General features: G+C 42.6%; 1 protein-coding gene across 3 annotated transcripts in view; it reads right to left on the reverse strand.

Annotated features, from left to right (window-relative positions):
- LOC100749404 (POU domain, class 2, transcription factor 2-like) overlaps positions 1-17,638 on the reverse strand; it is a 124,460-nt gene that overhangs the window by 5,232 nt on the left and 101,590 nt on the right. For all 3 annotated transcript variants that reach the window (XM_033320134.1, XM_012384273.3, XM_012384271.3), the window contains 2 exons: positions 2,246-2,382; positions 1,135-1,494 (listed from right to left, as the gene is read on the reverse strand). In XM_033320134.1, coding sequence (XP_033176025.1) covers positions 1,135-1,494; positions 2,246-2,382 — 497 coding nt within the window. The remainder of the gene's footprint in view (positions 1-1,134; positions 1,495-2,245; positions 2,383-17,638) is intronic.

Raw genomic sequence — 17,638 nt, forward strand, 5'->3', positions numbered from 1 at the left:
CACAAAACGAACGATATTCAGGGTATGTTCTTTACGAGGATGCAGGTGATGAATGTATTTGCTTCCCATTTTTTATCTTAACAAACGAAACGTCCGACATAGTCAATTTATTTATACGAAGAAAATAGAGAACGTTTCTAGAAAGTCTATAGAAAAATCTGCTTATTCTTGGAATTTTATTGTAGACAGGCAAACGTTTTTTTATAATCATCAAATCGTAATTATAGGATTGCTCGACGATCACAATCGGAAAATCGAACACACCCAGTTCCTTTGTAACGAACATAACGTAGATTTTTAGAAAGTCTATAGAAAATCCTGTGTATCCTTGAAATTTTATTGAAGACTGGGCAATATTTTTCCATACTCGTCAAATTCTAATTATTCGACCGATCACGATTTTCCACTTGTCAGAGAGAAAACGCGAGGCCAAACGAGTACAAACCCTGTCCCTTTGTGACATCTCCAGCCGGCTATCTCCGCGTCAAATCGAGCGAATCGTCCCCGAAGAATAAGACGTCTACTTCTTTTCGGGCGGTCGATCAGATACCGCATGGAACGTCGTCTCTGGGCTCGCGATCATCTACCTCCACCATCCCCGCTAGCCGCCGACGCGACGATTCGAATCGAATTCGCATCGAGTGTGTAATTCGGTAAAGTACCCGGATGCCCGGAGAACAATGATGTCGGAATTCGAGTGCACGGGATGCATTTGTTCGCGCTCCCAGCGTAATACCTTTGGTCAGAGATAGAAAACGCGCCCGATTTTCGACAGCTCTTTATATTTTACAGAGGAAAGAGGATCCTGCTGCTGCTGCTGCCTTCGGCGTTTTCACGCTCAGTTTTTCTGCCTTTTTTCAATTCTGAATACTCATATGATGCTCGAATAATCGAGATAATGTTAATATTCATTCGAATGAGACATTTTATTTCGCTAAAATTTTAGGATCTAGAGTGCAGTTATTGTACGGTCATCGTTTTGAAATTTTGAATACGAAAATAGAATTATCGCAAAATCGGAGAAACAGGCATGTTGCCACGCATCTTTCAACTATCTTATCAGCAACAAAATTTTCTTTCCATAGTTTAGTACTGTAGCGATCTAGGAAAGGTAATGTCGAAGGTTTCACGAACCTGGTTTTGTAAGAAGAACTGCGCCTGAGCCGGAAGCTGGCCCGCTGCAGCAGAGTTGGCTTGTTGAAACATTGCCAACTGCTGCAACTGTTGCTGCAGCGAATGTTGTTGTTGCTGAAACGTCGAAGCCAATGCCTGAATCTCCTGTGGTCCGAGAGCACCAAGAGGTCCGTGCATCAGCAATTGCTGGCTGACTAGTTGGGCAGCCAGGGCAGCTTGCGAGTTGCTGCTATTCTGCTGGCCTGCCGTGTGTTGCTGTTGTTGGTGACTTCCGGTTATTTGGCTGCTCACCCCGGAACTAGGCGAGGAGGCGCTGCCGCTGGTTCCGCTACTGCTGTTGCGGTGCGACACGTCTGTGACCTAAAACATATTTTCGTTGTTAGAGAAAATTAATCGAAGATCGAGAAGATTGTAAATTGTGACTAATAAAAATATTGCCAATAAAATAATTCGAGTTTGAAGTAACTTACTTATTACAATTTTGTGTTTCCAATTAAATAGACGTAAAATTATATATACGTATCACTTAAAGATTACTCGAAGATAAATAATAATGAACTACCCCTTTGGTTTCGAAGTATTCAGACACGGACATAAATGTTTATATATCGATTGATAATCGAAGTGTTACAAATGAATTGGGACACGATGATCAGATGAAAAAGAAAGAATCGATTTTTATGGAATCGCGTGGGAGCAGAAATCGAAGGAACACGGAAGAGCTACCCTACCCTAATGTTACAAAGTAAACGGCGTCGAACAAAACCGTGTTTACACTCGACCAGGTCAGGATATTGGTCACTACGGTCCATCCTGCGCTTTTGTGTTTTAAAACCTACATCCCTCCCTATATGTCCTTTCTGTCGTTCATCTCGCTAGTGGCTTCCTTTATTTATTTGCCAAATATTGAACGGGAGCACTTTTTGCGCTCTTCACGAATGACTGTAAAATATCCAGCCCTCTTGTCGTCACTTCGAGACAAAAGGGAGCTTTTTTTTTTACAAAAGAGAAGCACCACCGGAAGCTGTGATTCCCGATGTTACCAGCATCTTCTTTGACCAATAGTTTGTCTTTGAGCGAAGGTAAAAAACAAAGCAGAGAGTATACTAACCAGATTGAGAGCTTCCCTATCCGAGTCCATGGAATCGTGATCGAGATTCGCCTCAGTGGCATCTTGAATATCACTGGTGATACTCCTATCGTCACCGCTGAGATCGGGTCCATCCACCTCACCATGAAGGTCTGCATCTGTAAAAAATAAGAAAAGTCCATCTTTAATTATCACTTTCTTCTTTCAACGACTACCTAATTAACCCAACATTCAACGCTGAAGGGATCTTTGGTCGAAGAGATTCCTAAGTTCAACTCTAAATTCACTAGCGAATTCAATGTACGACAGATCGTACAGTTGTTGTTGTTCTGCGGCCTGTACTTCTGATGAAGGTAACGCGTGGGGGTGCAAGTTGGCGTGCTGGTCGCATCAAGTCGCATATCCGCAAAGATCATCCTGGGCTCTTCCAGGAAGACCATCATGACCTCGTTTGCCTTCGAGGATCCCCGTGGCCCGCTGTTTGAGGTAACATTAGGTTTGGCTTCAAGATCCAGCACGACGGTCAATGACCGTGACCTTTGGGTGCGGATCGACTCTGGACCATCAACTATCTTCTTCTTTCCACGTATCTGCCCTTCGGCATCGTGACGATTGGTCACCACATCTTTTGGGAGAGATCGATAAAATCGAATATATTTCCTAAGAATCGAATATATTATATTTCCAACCACGGTGACAATTTTGTATGACAAAATTATAGAAGAAGTTTGATATGTTCAAGAAACGTTAATAGAAAGCTACCAATATACTGATAATGTGAATAATCAACACCATTCACTGCCGGTACCGATCGAACTGAATATTCTGGTATAACGTCCAAGGGCAGTCACCAAGGATTCCGAAGGTCACAACGAAAGCCAGTGATCCTCATCGAAGGACCGATACAGAACGAATGTTAGGATGACGCAACGAAATCGTGCCCCTAAGGACGACCGAATCCTCCCCACCACCACGTGGCTGGAAGGGGCTTTCGATGATTGGTCGTTGGTATGGAAAGATCTCGTACGATTGGCTATCCTGGAAAACCCTTTGGCCCTTTGCTCTCCCTCCACCTCGCGGAACAACTCTTCGCGCACCCATCATCGTATCTTATGACCAGCCTCCCTCGCCACCCTTTTCTTCTTCTTTCGCTGTTACGCGCCCCCTGAAAAAGGGGTACGTGCCGGATAATGGCACGGAACCGATTCGTTTGGTTCGAGAAAACGAGCTTACGCGCCCTCATTGGTCCTGCGCGTCAGTCTAACGGTTTTTAATAATAATTATTTCGATACGCAGGGGCAGCGGAGGTCGTTTCGCATTCTCCGAAAGGGGATTTGCGGCATGACGACCGTCATGCGAAACCTTGTTCACGAATGGATCTTTGCTTCAGAGGTTAACGTTCTTAAAATATAACATTTGTATGAAACTTATGTTGAAATATAACATCCATTTCGAGTCTATATGAGTCGAGGCGAGTCTAGCAAGATTAATGATAAAAGACAAGAGAATGACGATGAGCAGCTTAATAGAAAAGGGCTTTCCTACTATTCTTATTTTATCGGGGTGAAGTCTGAATGGCTATTTGGACCGCGAGAACAAGAAAGGTCAGTGAACCAAGGTAGCGAAGAAAGGAAGTCTCTTAGCCACTTGGACCGTCGAATTTTCCCATCGATGTCAGGACAAAGACCGAGAAGAGACGGCCAGGAACAGATAAACGCTCGCGAAACGCTCGTAAAAAGGTCGAAGAAGTCGCAGGTGGGGATGATCGCTACTGTGGGACGAGACTCGTAGTCAGGGAGAAAGAAGGTAAAAAAAAAAAAAATTCAAAATCCTGTGAATCCCGTGAATTCGACGCAAAAGTTTCACGAGGTTCGCTCCGCATTTCGTTCCTCCGCATCTGTGCCCCCTTCATACCTGACGTAGATTCCCCTGAAACGATGAAAAAAAACGGTAGAAGAGAGTCGACAGATCAGGTAGAGCAGCCTTGGACAGTAAAAAGCCTCCGTATTGGTGGATTCCCTATAAAATTTCAGTTACTCGTCCTCGTTTCCTCGCGCGGCCGATTACACCCTGGCTTCGGTCTTTCCTACCCTCGAGTGACGCGTTCGAGACGCAAAAAGCAGGTACACAAAGTCTACACACGGACGAACACGTCGGTTTCCCTTTTCACCCCTGAATTTGCATCGTCGATTCCCCTCTTTTCATCAAAATTACGCTTTTTTCTCCGTGAGAAGGTCCCGCGGCTCTCTAACATTCGAAAAGAAGAAGGAGAGGGAGGGGAGAAAGGATTTTTGGGGTGAATTACGTCGGTTCCTATTTTTCCACCCTTTTCCAGTAGCGCTCCCGTGAAAGGCTCTGCGACTTCTAGTTCAAAAAATAACGTTTATCGACGACGACGACGACGACGACTACGAAGACGCCAGGTGCGAACTCATCCACCAACGGACGCCTAGATAAGGCGACCGATGTTTTGCTTTCCTCTTTTTCCACCACGTTTTTGTCCTATCGCGATTAGCTGCGATGCGATTGGTGGTGCTTCAGGTTTGAAAAAAAGCGCAACGAACGTTGCACGAAGCTTCTAATGGAACGGATCGATGGAATTGAGGAGAGGAGGAGAGACGATACTTCTGGAAGAGACGTTGGAAGCAACGGTTTTTTGACGAACGTTCACGAGCACTGTGAACGATACAGCAACAGTCAAGAAAGAAGTCTCAAATACATTGGGAAGTTAAAGAAATTTTCAAGAACTCTTTACAGGTTAACCGAATATTCAAAAACCTTACCGTTTGAATATTTAAATATTCGAATATTTAAAATTCGTATCAATTATCTTTACGATTAAACGCAAATCCATTCTCGATAAGTTTCCAACCCTCGCTCGGTAATAAATTAACCAGCCTCCAGGTGCATTAATACTAAAAATTCTAGGAGCGAGATCCTATCTTGAATCTCCGACACGTCTTTGTCCCGCATCTGCATACACCAAGGCAGTCTTCGGTGTCGTTCGAAATGGGACCCGCTTACAATGGTGGTGCCCATGCAATTTCGACGCATTGGGGCTCGTTTAACGTTTGCACGACTGACACGGTGACCGTCTATCCATCATCCACCTACGTTTCCACGATCAAGCTGCACGCACACGTAACAGAATCCATTCTGAACGACCGACTGCAGCTGGACGTTCGCAACAATCTTCGATTTTCTCTTTCCTTCCCCTTTTTCACAAGCGAGGGAAAAGCCGGGCGCCGACCTGACCTTCGTGTCGCGAAGTCCAGGTTCGGGGAAACATCGGACACATACGTCAGGTGATAAAATAGCACAATGAGACACCTGAGCTGCACCATTGTCGGCTACGGTGTCTGGATGTTTCGAAGATGATGATTTTGGGAAACGTGGTTGCTTACTGGTTCAAGGGTCGTTTCTAAATGATCAGAGAGTTCGAGTAAATATTTTCAACGTATTAGCGAAGAATTTCGTGGTACCTTCGCGGTTTTGTCGGGGGTTGGAACCGATGATTCAGTATTCTGACCAGTACAAGTGTTTCTTTATATAATTCATTTTTATATAATTAGGGAATTTCTAATATGGCAGTGAAAATTATTGAAATATTTTTCCATTTATGTTGAAAGTTATTTCGAAAGTACGATTTCCATTGCCATAGAATTTGACGAAACCAAGCAATATTTCACGCGACTAATTTATACTTAAATTTGCATTGATTAAGTTCTACACAATAACGATTCGAGTTCTAATATTAGAGCACTAGGGCACTGCGAAATTTCATTCGTGTGACAATTTCATTCAGATTGCATGGAAATGCATTGAATATTTCTATTTAATTCATTCGAATGCATCGGATGAATAACGTCAATTTTCTCCACCCACGACGTAAGAATCGCCACGAAGGCGAAGTTCCATTTTCTCGATGAATTCCGCTGTGCAACAAAGCTTTCCCCATCCCTGTCCACCTTCCTTTCTCTGTCTTCTTCCCGTTCGTTCTTCTCGCCTGGGATCAGCCGATGTTTTTGTTCGTCCAGGCGAGAATAGCCAGAGCAACGGCGAAGGGCACGTTGCCCTTTTCTCGCGATCTACATAAAATATCGATTCTTTCAGCGTTCGGGAAAAATATCGACGAGTCACGAACACCCATGCACGATTCCTCTCCCTCTTCCTCCATCGTCGTGATCTTCGTTCTGCTCCTATCGTGAAACCGGCTCTTCTCGGTTTAACGAACGGCACCACAAAGGAGAAATCGTTATTTTCACGGGTCTACCCGATTTCGCGGTTGCATCCCTCGCTTTCTGTATGTTCCGCTCCCCTCTGCTCCGCCCTCGAATCGGCCCTCTCTCAATCGCGGTCCTCCTTTTGCTCAATTTACTCCAAACTCACCTTTCCACCCTTCCTTGTTTCTTCTGTTTCTGTGTTCTCTGCCCTTTCTACGATAGATCTACTTTCAAAATTCGTAACGGTCTCCTCCGAATACGTGTAAATTAACTCTTTCGCAATTATGCAGTTCTTCGATTTCCACCGCGATTTACTCAATTTTCCGTAAATTCTCTCGATTGTCATCCACCTTTTCCCTATTTTGCTCTTCTATCCTATCATCATCATCTTAGGCCGTTTCGCTGTGACCTTTGCAATTTTGTTGTATTATGCTCGTCGAGTTCTTCGTTACATAATTCGATTTTTAAAACTGTGCATTAAATTCAGTTTAACGCCGTAAGTTAGAAATTGCATCATCTATACGCTACGAAAGGGGCAGAAGATTTGTTCGAAGGGAAGATCTCGAAGAAATTGTCAAATCTTGTCGCTGCACATTGAAGAGAAACGATTCGAAAGAAATCTCTGCTCTCGATTTACCTGACTGCTTCGCAGGCAGCGTAAGATCGCATTAAGTCTCGTTCCATCTTCGTCCTGCATATCACACGAGGCAGCAGAATGTCTAAACGGCATCTGCCTGCCTTCGCGTCGTTTCTTCGTCGCCATTCTTACGTAAGGGAACTAGCGACAATGCAACCCAACCACCCCTACGTCTACGGGGGAGGAATGTCTGGCCCATTATTCCACGCTATGTGCACCGCCTGTCAACCGACTTACGATTTTATTAGGGCCTTACATCATTCGATTATGCCTGCTCGGTCCGTTTTCATGCATGGCGGGCTCGACGAGTACCGCGATGTGAAGAAAACGAAAGAATCGATCTCTCGTAAACGATTCCATCGGAGTAATTTTATCTCAATTTCATTCGTACGCCATTAAACAACTATTGAAATATTCATTAAATTAAAAAAATTGTAATCTTTAAAATTGCTGCGAGGAATTAGCAACTATGTTTAACTTCTTTCTAGATAAATTGAATTTTGTTTAAGCCTAAATTTTTCACTGTTCAAGACTTCCAGAGAACCTACGAAAGTTCTGGGATACTTTCAATGTTTCCAAGCCTCGCTAGGTCAAACGTGTGAGACATGTTTCGATAAAAATAAAAGTTCGTTTCACCCAGAAAGGGAACTCGTCGCAGGAAAATTCACTGGTGAAATTTCGCTGCATTTCCTTCATTTTCTCTGCACCGATTCGAGTCTTCTAAACTCGGTTTCTGTTTCTTCCTAGACAGCGGTAAAGGTGTTGTCCTAGGATCAGAAATCGAGGTAGTTAAAGCGAATCTGACTATAGCCGAGGATTCACATCGAAAAAGGGGGAAGGCACGAGGGGGCTAGATCCACGAGCCAATGGAATAACAGTTTCCACTGGCGTGTTTTGAAGCAGCGGTGCCGGCGGTTCGGCAAGGGTGACGAGAGAAGGGGTGGACTGGTTTTCGAGCAACGTGTGGGGTGAGTCTAAAACCGTTAGGTTGGTCGCGTGCTACCAAAGGCACGTGGCCTTCCTCTCCTTCTCTCATTCTCTCTTTCTCTTTCTTCACTACGCACGCGCACGTACACGCGTGAATCTTGCTCCAATCCTCCGTACGCATGGTTCTCTTACGCATGGTTTTCACACAACGACGTCGCACGATGGAGTCAAAAATCATTCGTAAATAGAAAATTCACGAAATTTCATATACGACAAAATAGATTTACCACACTGCCCACCAACGTAGATTTTTGTTATGTACGATCAGTACATACGTTTGAGTATGTTTCAACCCTCTTCAAACAAATGACTTTAGTAAGGCGTGTAAACTAAACGAAAGACGTCGCTGCAAAGAGGGTTCATGAAGATTATTACAAATTATTTCTATTAAATTACATAACAATTGAAATTCTTACAGTGTAGATTCTGTGTAGTTTCAACCCTATCAAGATTTCTGAGAACAAAGATGTCAAAAGCTCCGAGAGATTGCAATTATTTCATTGCGCAAATCAATCAAAAAGATCGCCAAGTCCGATTATCAAAAAACACATGTTCCATAGAAACTCGGCCGATTATCTTTCGAACGAACAACATCGAAAGCTGTTTATACGCCTAATAACCAAGAACGCTTCCACTTTCTTAATTAAAGTCAACGGAGCGTCGAATTTATTCCGCCCAAACCACGAAAGCCAGCTCCATGCCAGAGGCTATCGATTGTCGGATATAGAACGCTCAGGTAAAATTAAGAGGCAGGTAAGCAGCGAGAGCGAGATTCTTGGACACATGGCGCCATTAGCAGCGGTGAAAACGAGATATTCGAGGACGAACGTGGGTCGGGACAGATGCAGGATCGGTAAATAGTCGACTTGGATGGCAGACCGTCGATGCTGATCGTCGTCATCGACAGCTACCGTTATAGTGAAATCGAGACAGACCCCTTGGCACGTGCTTCTGAAACGAACGCGAGCCACTCTCTCTGCTTTCGTTACTCGTGTATTCGCTTATAAGACTGCTGCGCTGCATAACGGTGCATCGAGATGCAGTCTGCGATTACAGATGGTCAAACCCATTGTAAAAACAAGAAAAAAAGAGGAGAAGAAAAACAGGACAATCTAAATAGAAGAAAAATGAAAATAGCGTTCTTCGAGGGATAGATATCTTCTTAGATGGCTCCAGTAAACAGTAGAATATTCCAACATCATCTCACAGAATTGACAAGAATAAATATATTTGTTAGAAATTCTGTTCACTAGAAATGGCTTTCGATATGTATACAAACGAAGAACGATAATTTACTTATTTGGTATGAAAATATCGCACAGATATATTCTTCGAAGGTTCGAAATTCCATCAACGTCGACGTTTTCATTGCTAGGAAACAAAGAGTTTTGAGAAGCAACGAATAAATCTGGAATAGAAGGCAAAACGGAGACGCGCAGGAAACGAAGATACTCGCAGAGGCAATTACGAGAAAGAGCGACGAAAAGCAATTAAGGGCTTAGAAAGTCCATCGTGTTCGGCGATGCGATAAGAAAAATGGTCTGCGGCCGAGCGAGGCGCGCGGCCACGTTCACCGTAAATTTCCGATAAGGAAATGAGACTATGCATATGAAAGCAAGGGTTTCCGCGAGGGAGTTCCACGTTGCCACTCCAACTCCATTTACTGGGGGCACCCCCGCTGCTGGCTGGCAGTGATGTATGGCACGGTAAGCCTTCGTGCTGACCGCTATCGACGATATTCTGCGTTTCCTCGTCTTCCATTTCGCAAACACTCGATTTCTGAGTCGCTTTCTCGCCTCGGCGATACGAAGGTGGCGCCAACCGCGAGAAGATCCATGCGACATTCGCAACATTGTGTCAATTGCAGGGAATATGTGTTAATTGGTACGTTAGCGTGATGGATATCATGGTTAAACGATGCTTCGTATGCTGTACATTTAGAATTGCAACGATGTTATGAGATACAGGTCATTGTGTATCATTTCTTAGAAACATCGAAAATTCTAATTGAAGGCTAAACTGTTATCAATTAGGATACAAACGTTTTAACCTTCGTATCAATACAAATTATCTACGTCGAAGAACGTGCATTCAAAGCTACGTATGACACTACGCATGGAATGCAACATTATCTGAAACGTGTTATATTTTGTAAAATATCCATTGAAACATTGACCCATCACGTGCTTGAAAACCGCATAGAGGTGGCAGAAAGCGGACAGCGAAGGAAAACGGAAACCAGAGGGTGGGTAAAAGGGGAGGGAAGTGGCGAGATTATTTGAATATCCCATATTTAAGATTCGTCCGGCGTAGTACGGGGCAGTGATTGCCGAGTTGGCAGGCCGGTCACGTGGCCGGCACGTCATACACGTCAAACCGACCCCCGATGGAAGCCACCCCTATTGCGCCTAAGGCCGGCGGCCAGTGCTGCGAACACTTTACATTCTATTTTCACGCTGTACTGACCCCGATGTATGCGACTTTCTTAACATATTCGCTGGATATTGCCTGCTGGCACGTGCTCTCGCTTACCCGATCGATATTCATCCTTGAAGCGACAATGATTTCCGAACGCGCTTAGAATGGCACCCGTCATATTGCACCATGGAAAGCTCATAAATCTCTGACAAATTTATCACGCTGGATAATTTCCAGTTATTTCGACGACCATACACTTCTCTAGGATATAATTTTTACGCGTCAAAAAGTAAGAAATTTATTCACGTGATGTTAATATTCCCAATTATGATCCTATATCTGTTACGTTCACACGAGAAAAATTCGAATATTCATAGACTGAATAGCAACGTAGAACCATAGAAATTTCGAATTTCGAATTAAATTCTTCGTGAAAGTAGAGCGGAACAACTAAAATCCGGCTTCTGTGGTGTTTAAAATCGTGGCCACGACTAATTCATTAACAACAAGGGGTAAATAGGGTGATTACAGTGTGCTGGCCATGTAAAGGCTCCCCCTGAAAAAGCTGACGAGCACCTGACGTTCCAAATGGGGTTTGCTCACTATTTTATGCGTGTCACCGCCCCCGCAGTGTTTTCACGGGACGACGAGCACCCCCGGATTTTTACCCGGGGCTGTTCGCGACCAGTCCCCGCCAAGGGGAGGACATCTAACCGAGTTAAATAACGCTACATTAGCGTCCTTCGTGGATACAAGGCCAGTCCGAGTGTGAAATACCCTCAGGCTTATCAGGCCGCAGCAGAGCTTTTTTTATTAGCTTTCGGCCGATCGTGCTTCAACCATCGAAGCTCATCCAGACGAGTTTTCGCGAAAAGGAAATTCTACGGGATATAGGAGGTCATACTTTCACCACGGGACGCGTTTAATCGACCTTGGTATTCGTTTCTGTAACGATGAATGGATCTGCTTACCCTTATCCATTTCCTCTTTCCTAAAATAATTTCTCTCTATACAAGAAGAAAATTCATTTTGAAAACTCGAAGAGTCTATAAGGTTCGAATATTTACTTTTCAAACTTATTTTCTCTACTTATTTTTAATACTGCAAAATTCTTTGCAAAATAGATCAATTTACCTGGACCAGTGATTGAATGCATTTATTTGAACGTAAACTCCTATTATACGACACTACTGTTGTATCAATTTCAATTATGCGAACTATTTATCCCTCGACTAGTTCATACATACACCCTACTCATGTAGTCAGATCAAAAGTAATTTTTTTTCTTAATTAAAGTAGCAAACATAAATGTATAAAAGTCATTATTTTAATATATTTTGATAACAATCGTATGGTATTGTCAGACTACAATAAAAAATCAAACACTACGTCTAATGGCGCAAAATGAGTGACGAATGATGAATACAAGAAGTCGCAGGGCAAGTGTATTAAGATATAATGGCAACCGCGAATGATTTTATGGACGACATCTTGCACGACAGGGCAAAATAACGGTAAGCTTCAACGTGTCTCGGAACGATCGTGGTGGAGCCCGATAATACATTTAATTACTCCCTTCGGAGGGCTACACGATATGGCGAGGTAGCAGTGTCCGCGCTCCGTGTTCCTCGCATAACCGCGCCGTTTACCTGGCCGCGTCGCCCTTTGTCCTTTTGCTACAATCACCGTCGTCTAGACACGGCCATCGTTTTCCCCGCGAAATGACAATTACATAGTACCGGGATCGCCTCTCGTCGACTGTTTCGAGGGAAGAAACGATCCGGTTGTCCTGATCCTTCTCTAACGAGAAACACTTCCGCCAGAAGCTTCGTTTTGGTACAACTATTGTTTAGTGGAACTCTTATTCCTTCCAAACAAATGAATTGTACTATGGCTTTGCATATGAATAATAATTAACTAGGGGACTGTTGTAATTTTCTACATGATTGTATAAATTTAATCTTTCCATGTGTAGAGGATGGTTGGTCATGTGGTAGTTTAAATGACGGGATTATTCGATGTTGGAACCGTCAAATACATTTTAAAATAATTATAAATACAGAGTCAACCGTAGATTGCTCGATATGGGTCGTTAAAAGAATGTTCGCTAAGACGCTCGGTACTAACCGATTCGCTAAAGACTATGTATTGATCGCTGATAAAATCGCTCGAGACAGACACTGAGAAAGTGGTCACCTTACGATCGTGTTCGTTTATTTATACTGGTCCAGGGGTACCGGAAAGTTTCCATTCGCCTTTGTTTGACGGTTCACGTAGTGGCGACATTGTTTTGCCTGGAGTTGGTTTATTATTACGTTATGTATATCTTAACGATGTTGGTACTCCTAGGCAAAATGACAACGTGGCTCGAATTGTCCTCTAGCTCATGCGCCCCTACACATGGACAACCGAAATTCTATGGCTACTTAACGAGAGTTTACAGCTTTAATGTTTAAAACATCTGCATGAAGTTTAATAAAAAGAATAAAAATTTGCATTTGTTTCATGATAATTTTGGTGGATAACAGAAATATTGTTGAAAGACATATGGAATTAATGGAATTCATTTTTATTAATTTAAATTGCTTCGTGTGTTTAAAAAAGTTGTACTTTGGGAAACTTGTCGCCTACCAAAGTAACGTAGTGTACGTTGAAGGAAATGAATTAATTATTGGAGTAATCTAATTTAGTTTGGTCTTAAGAATACTGCGAAATATCTTTAGTTATTCGTGTGTTAAAAAGATTTCATGTCCCCTTCTTTTCCGAACACCATCTTCCCCTACATCGACACCCTTTTTCCTCGCCGACGTGTGCGCAAGAGATCCTCCCCTCTCTCTCTTTCTCTCTCTCTCTCACCCTTCTGCCCTGCCCTTCACAGTTCTGGCTTAATGGCTGACGCGGCTATCGGGTTTCTGCAGAAGCGTAAAAGATCTTCGAGAAAGGGAGCGAGGAGAACGATATAGTCGACTTTCTCTGTCTCTTGTCTGTTCTACGATAAGTCTGCTCTTCCTTTGACTGAACAAACGGATCGAATCAACTACCGAAGGACACAGAACAATTTTGTATCGTGAGAATACATTTTCTTTTAAATATAAGAAACAACAATTGTATATTCTTGGTGTATCGTAACTAACGATTGGGGTTCGAGGTTCAAAAAAAGCGCCGAAAGGATCTGACTACTCATCAGCCTGTTGCAGAGCCACCCCCTCGAAGCCTTCGTAGGCTGGTGTATAAAAAATCAGGAGGGTTGCACCCCTGGAATACAACGTTTCAGTCGATGGTAGATAACCGGTCGCTAATTGATTATAATAAGCAATCAGGAAGTAGAACCGGAAACGTGACGGCAGGGGTTACGGACAAGAATGATTCAAACAACGTGAGCTTCATAATGGAATCATAAAGAAACAGGAAGAAATGACTTTTTAACATTCTTGACTTTATCGACGATCGAATTAATCTCACTTGCAAACGATTAAATAATTAAAGAATAATTAGAGCATCGTGTCGAATTAGCTCTGACTACCTTTCATACGACTACTGACGAAAAAAGAAAGGAAAAATTCGATGATTTTTTTAACACCCTGGCGAACGTCAACGGAATCGTTATTAGGAAAGAAAAAGGCAGAAAATTAAAGAGAAGGAAGCATAAAGAGAATGAAAGAACGGGAGGCAACTGACAGCGGGGGCGTTTGACAATTTATTGTCTTCATTTGGCCACGTCCATATTTATTGCGTCGTCAGGAACAATATGGCGCCTATTAAGCGAAATACGGGCCCCACCGTGGATGCGGAATCGAATTAATACCACGCTTGTGCCGCCGGATCCCGTAATAAGCTTAATAAATATTGATCGTTTAATTAATGTAGAATCGACGCGTGGGACATCGTGCAACTATCAGCAGTCCATTCGATCGCCCACACTTGGACACGAATTTATTAAACGTACGCCATCGATATTCTCCTCGACGTTCGCTCGAAGCTTCCTACAGCACTCTCTGTACATTTCTAATTACTTTATGCAACTGCAAGGTTTTCCCATCCCCACGATCTTTTCTCGAAAGGATCCACGTTTTTAAGGTACGAATAATTTCGACCCCATTTACCAGCCAACGAATAGATCTCTCGCAAATTGTTCACTCTAATTCGCGGTTTCTCGGTAACGCTATCGTGTCAGGAGATCGAAAAGAAGAATAAGAAGGATGGGGTCGGCAGCCAGCTCGTTCTACGTCTACTAATTATACGTTCTCGAAGCAATTGGAGATCATGGCGCGAGAGGAACTGTCGACAGAGCGACGAACGGCGAAAAACGGCGTTCGCCTTCTGTGGGAACGGTTCGTCCCATTAATGGAATCACCAATTGCACACTTATTGGTTTAATTGCTAATTGCTAGTCTCCTTCTTGCTCTCTTCGTCGCGAAACGAGCAACAATGGCGCCGACACCCACCGCTCAATTCGATGCCATTTTCATAAATAGTCCCTCCGTACTGTCCTTTTTAATTTCTTTGTCTTCTTTTCAAGCTCGAATCGAATTGAATCGTACGAAGCTTCGTGGGCGAGGATGAATTAATTTTCTTTCATAGAATACAACTTAATTTTCTTTCATCGAACAACGTTTAAAAATCTTTTACGCTTGTTGCTACAGTATGCCATCTTTGTTAAATTTGAAAAGTAAATTTTTGTTCACAATTGATCTGCGACTAAAGCCACGACTATGTTTATTATACGTATAGAACGTTACATTCTATTGAAATCGGTCAGATCCGAAGCATCCCTTATTAAAGCAAAGAGAGGGAGAAGTATGAAAGAAAAAGACACGGAAGTCGTCCTCGAGCCCGTGAGAAATATGTCGAAGAAAGAAAACGTCTTCGAGCTCGTTCCGAGTTGGACCGTTCCCTCGATGTTTCTCGTTTTCTTCGCTCCCGCTCGTTGCCTCCATCATTCCGAGAAACACTCGCTATACTCGTTTTCATTTCCTCTTACGCGATTTGCCGGCCCGTACAGTGTCTTCTGCACGCGCGACTAGCTCGCGTGCAAGCCGAGCGAATGCAGTTTCGACGTTTTTTCCATCGACAATGGTCACGCCGTTCTTCGGCAAGAAATCGTGGTTTCTAATATGCTTCTGGTGATTAATTCCGCATAGGAGAATTACGGATAATCGCGTCTATCGTTAAAAGGGAAGAAAATTATGGGATGCGAGTGGTGTCGATTAAGCTATTCTTAATGATAAAAATTTGGAGCTAAACTGTTTTATACTTTACTCCAGAGAGTTATTTTTCTTTTATTCTATCGGTTGGAATTATTTTCGCTGCGCAATCTAAGAGAAATATTTTCTACGTAAAAAAATTTTGTTGAACTATTTCAAAATGTGAAGGCTTAGTTTTCGAATATAAAAGTCACAATGATAACTTTATTCTTTTCCACCCATCTTCAATTTTTCTACTAGAAAGAAAGGGCGTTTGCGTCGATTTTCACGAATTTCATGAACTGTCGATATTTAAAAATAGACATGTTTCGGAATAGAAAAAGTATTAATACTCGAACGAAAAAATAATATCGAAGAATTAATTTCATATCAAAGATGAATTTTTCTCTTCTCAACTTTCCAATATATATTCAAAGACTCGTAGAGAGTCTGCTATGGATCAAACTGGGAAAGAAGAAACGAACGTTCCTCATCTACCCGCGAATAGAGTGTGCAAATAAAAGGGACGAAGACTACGGTCAGCAGTCGATCGGATCAGCATATTCCGTGTACGGGACGTTCGATGGTGGAGCTGTTGAAGAGAGGACGATAAAAATCTGAAAATCCCCAGGAAAGCCGCGGTATGGAATTTGAATTTGCTCCGGCAGGCAGGGCGCGTGAATCGCTCTCGTCAACATTCAAAACCAGTTCGCCTCGTCACCATCGATCCGAATAACAAAGTGCGCTCTGCTTCTGGTGGAAACGCTTGTTAACGGGCTGCGAACGTTCCCGTTCCCGTAGTTCTGGTTTTTTGTCGTCGTATCGCCTCGAACGGGCCGGCCGACGTTCTCGGAAAAACGCACGCAGGAATGAGTCTATCGTCGATAATTGAGAAAAGTCGAGACGTTCGACGTTCGAGTTTCCTGGATATGTGTAGAATCGAGTAAATTTTTCTCCTGCAGTCTGGGTAAATTTATAATAAAATATATGAAATATGGCGTTTCTTATAAATTTACTTTTTGTCTATATATTGTTTCTTAACAGAACAGGTAAATGATTTGTTAGCGTCCAGTACCTTGAGCCTAACTTGACTCGTCATTTTGTATATCAAATTTCTTTTTATCTTTGGTATTACTCTATAGGTGTCTCTATAATTTACGAATAAACGTTTGGTGTTAATTGTATATACAATTAATGAATCTAACCGTACGCTTACACAACTTCACAATTTACGATTCAATATGTTGTATCTAGTACACAGTTACATGTACTTATATTATTAAATTGGCAACTAAGTGATTGAGGATTTTGTCATTAGGTGGTAATGGCAATATATCGTATTAGCTGCAATTTATGAACCACATGAATGAACGTGTTTATCTATAATTTATGAATCAACCTGTATACTCGATTGCCTCGACTTACGAATCCACCTGCACATTCCCTAATTCCTAAATAAATCGATTGATACGTCTAATCGCGTCAACAATTCTTAAATCAATTTGTGTATTTTTAGATATCCTTAATTGTGTTACGTTCTCCCGTTCAATTTCTCCCAATTATATTTCTTTAACGTTAAGTGACATCTTCGCGAAGTTCGAACTGAAAAATACGAAAAACACACGTCATCTAGAAAAGTTTTCGTTTGGTAATTGGAATATAAAAATCCGAAGGTTCTATAGCAGGGTTAAACGTAAACCATCGAAATCTAACGAAGGCTAATCGACGATTAAGTGTCCAACCACTTTCCCATTTGTTCTGGTAACAGGAAAATCGGCAAAATTTTCTCTCCGCGCGAATTCACGAAAGTCGCGTCTTGAGTAATCGAATGATAGACGTGAGAGCTCGGTCGGAGCTTAACGGGAATCGAACGATACGCGGTAAAGCTTTTTGCTTGTAAGCTAGCGGCTTTTCCAGGGACACCCGGCCACGCAAGAACCGGACGTTCTGGATTGGCGGGCGTGAA

This window comes from Bombus impatiens, unplaced genomic scaffold, assembly GCF_000188095.3.
Source record: "Bombus impatiens unplaced genomic scaffold, BIMP_2.2 scf_0248, whole genome shotgun sequence".
Taxonomy (NCBI): Eukaryota; Metazoa; Arthropoda; class Insecta; order Hymenoptera; family Apidae; genus Bombus; species Bombus impatiens.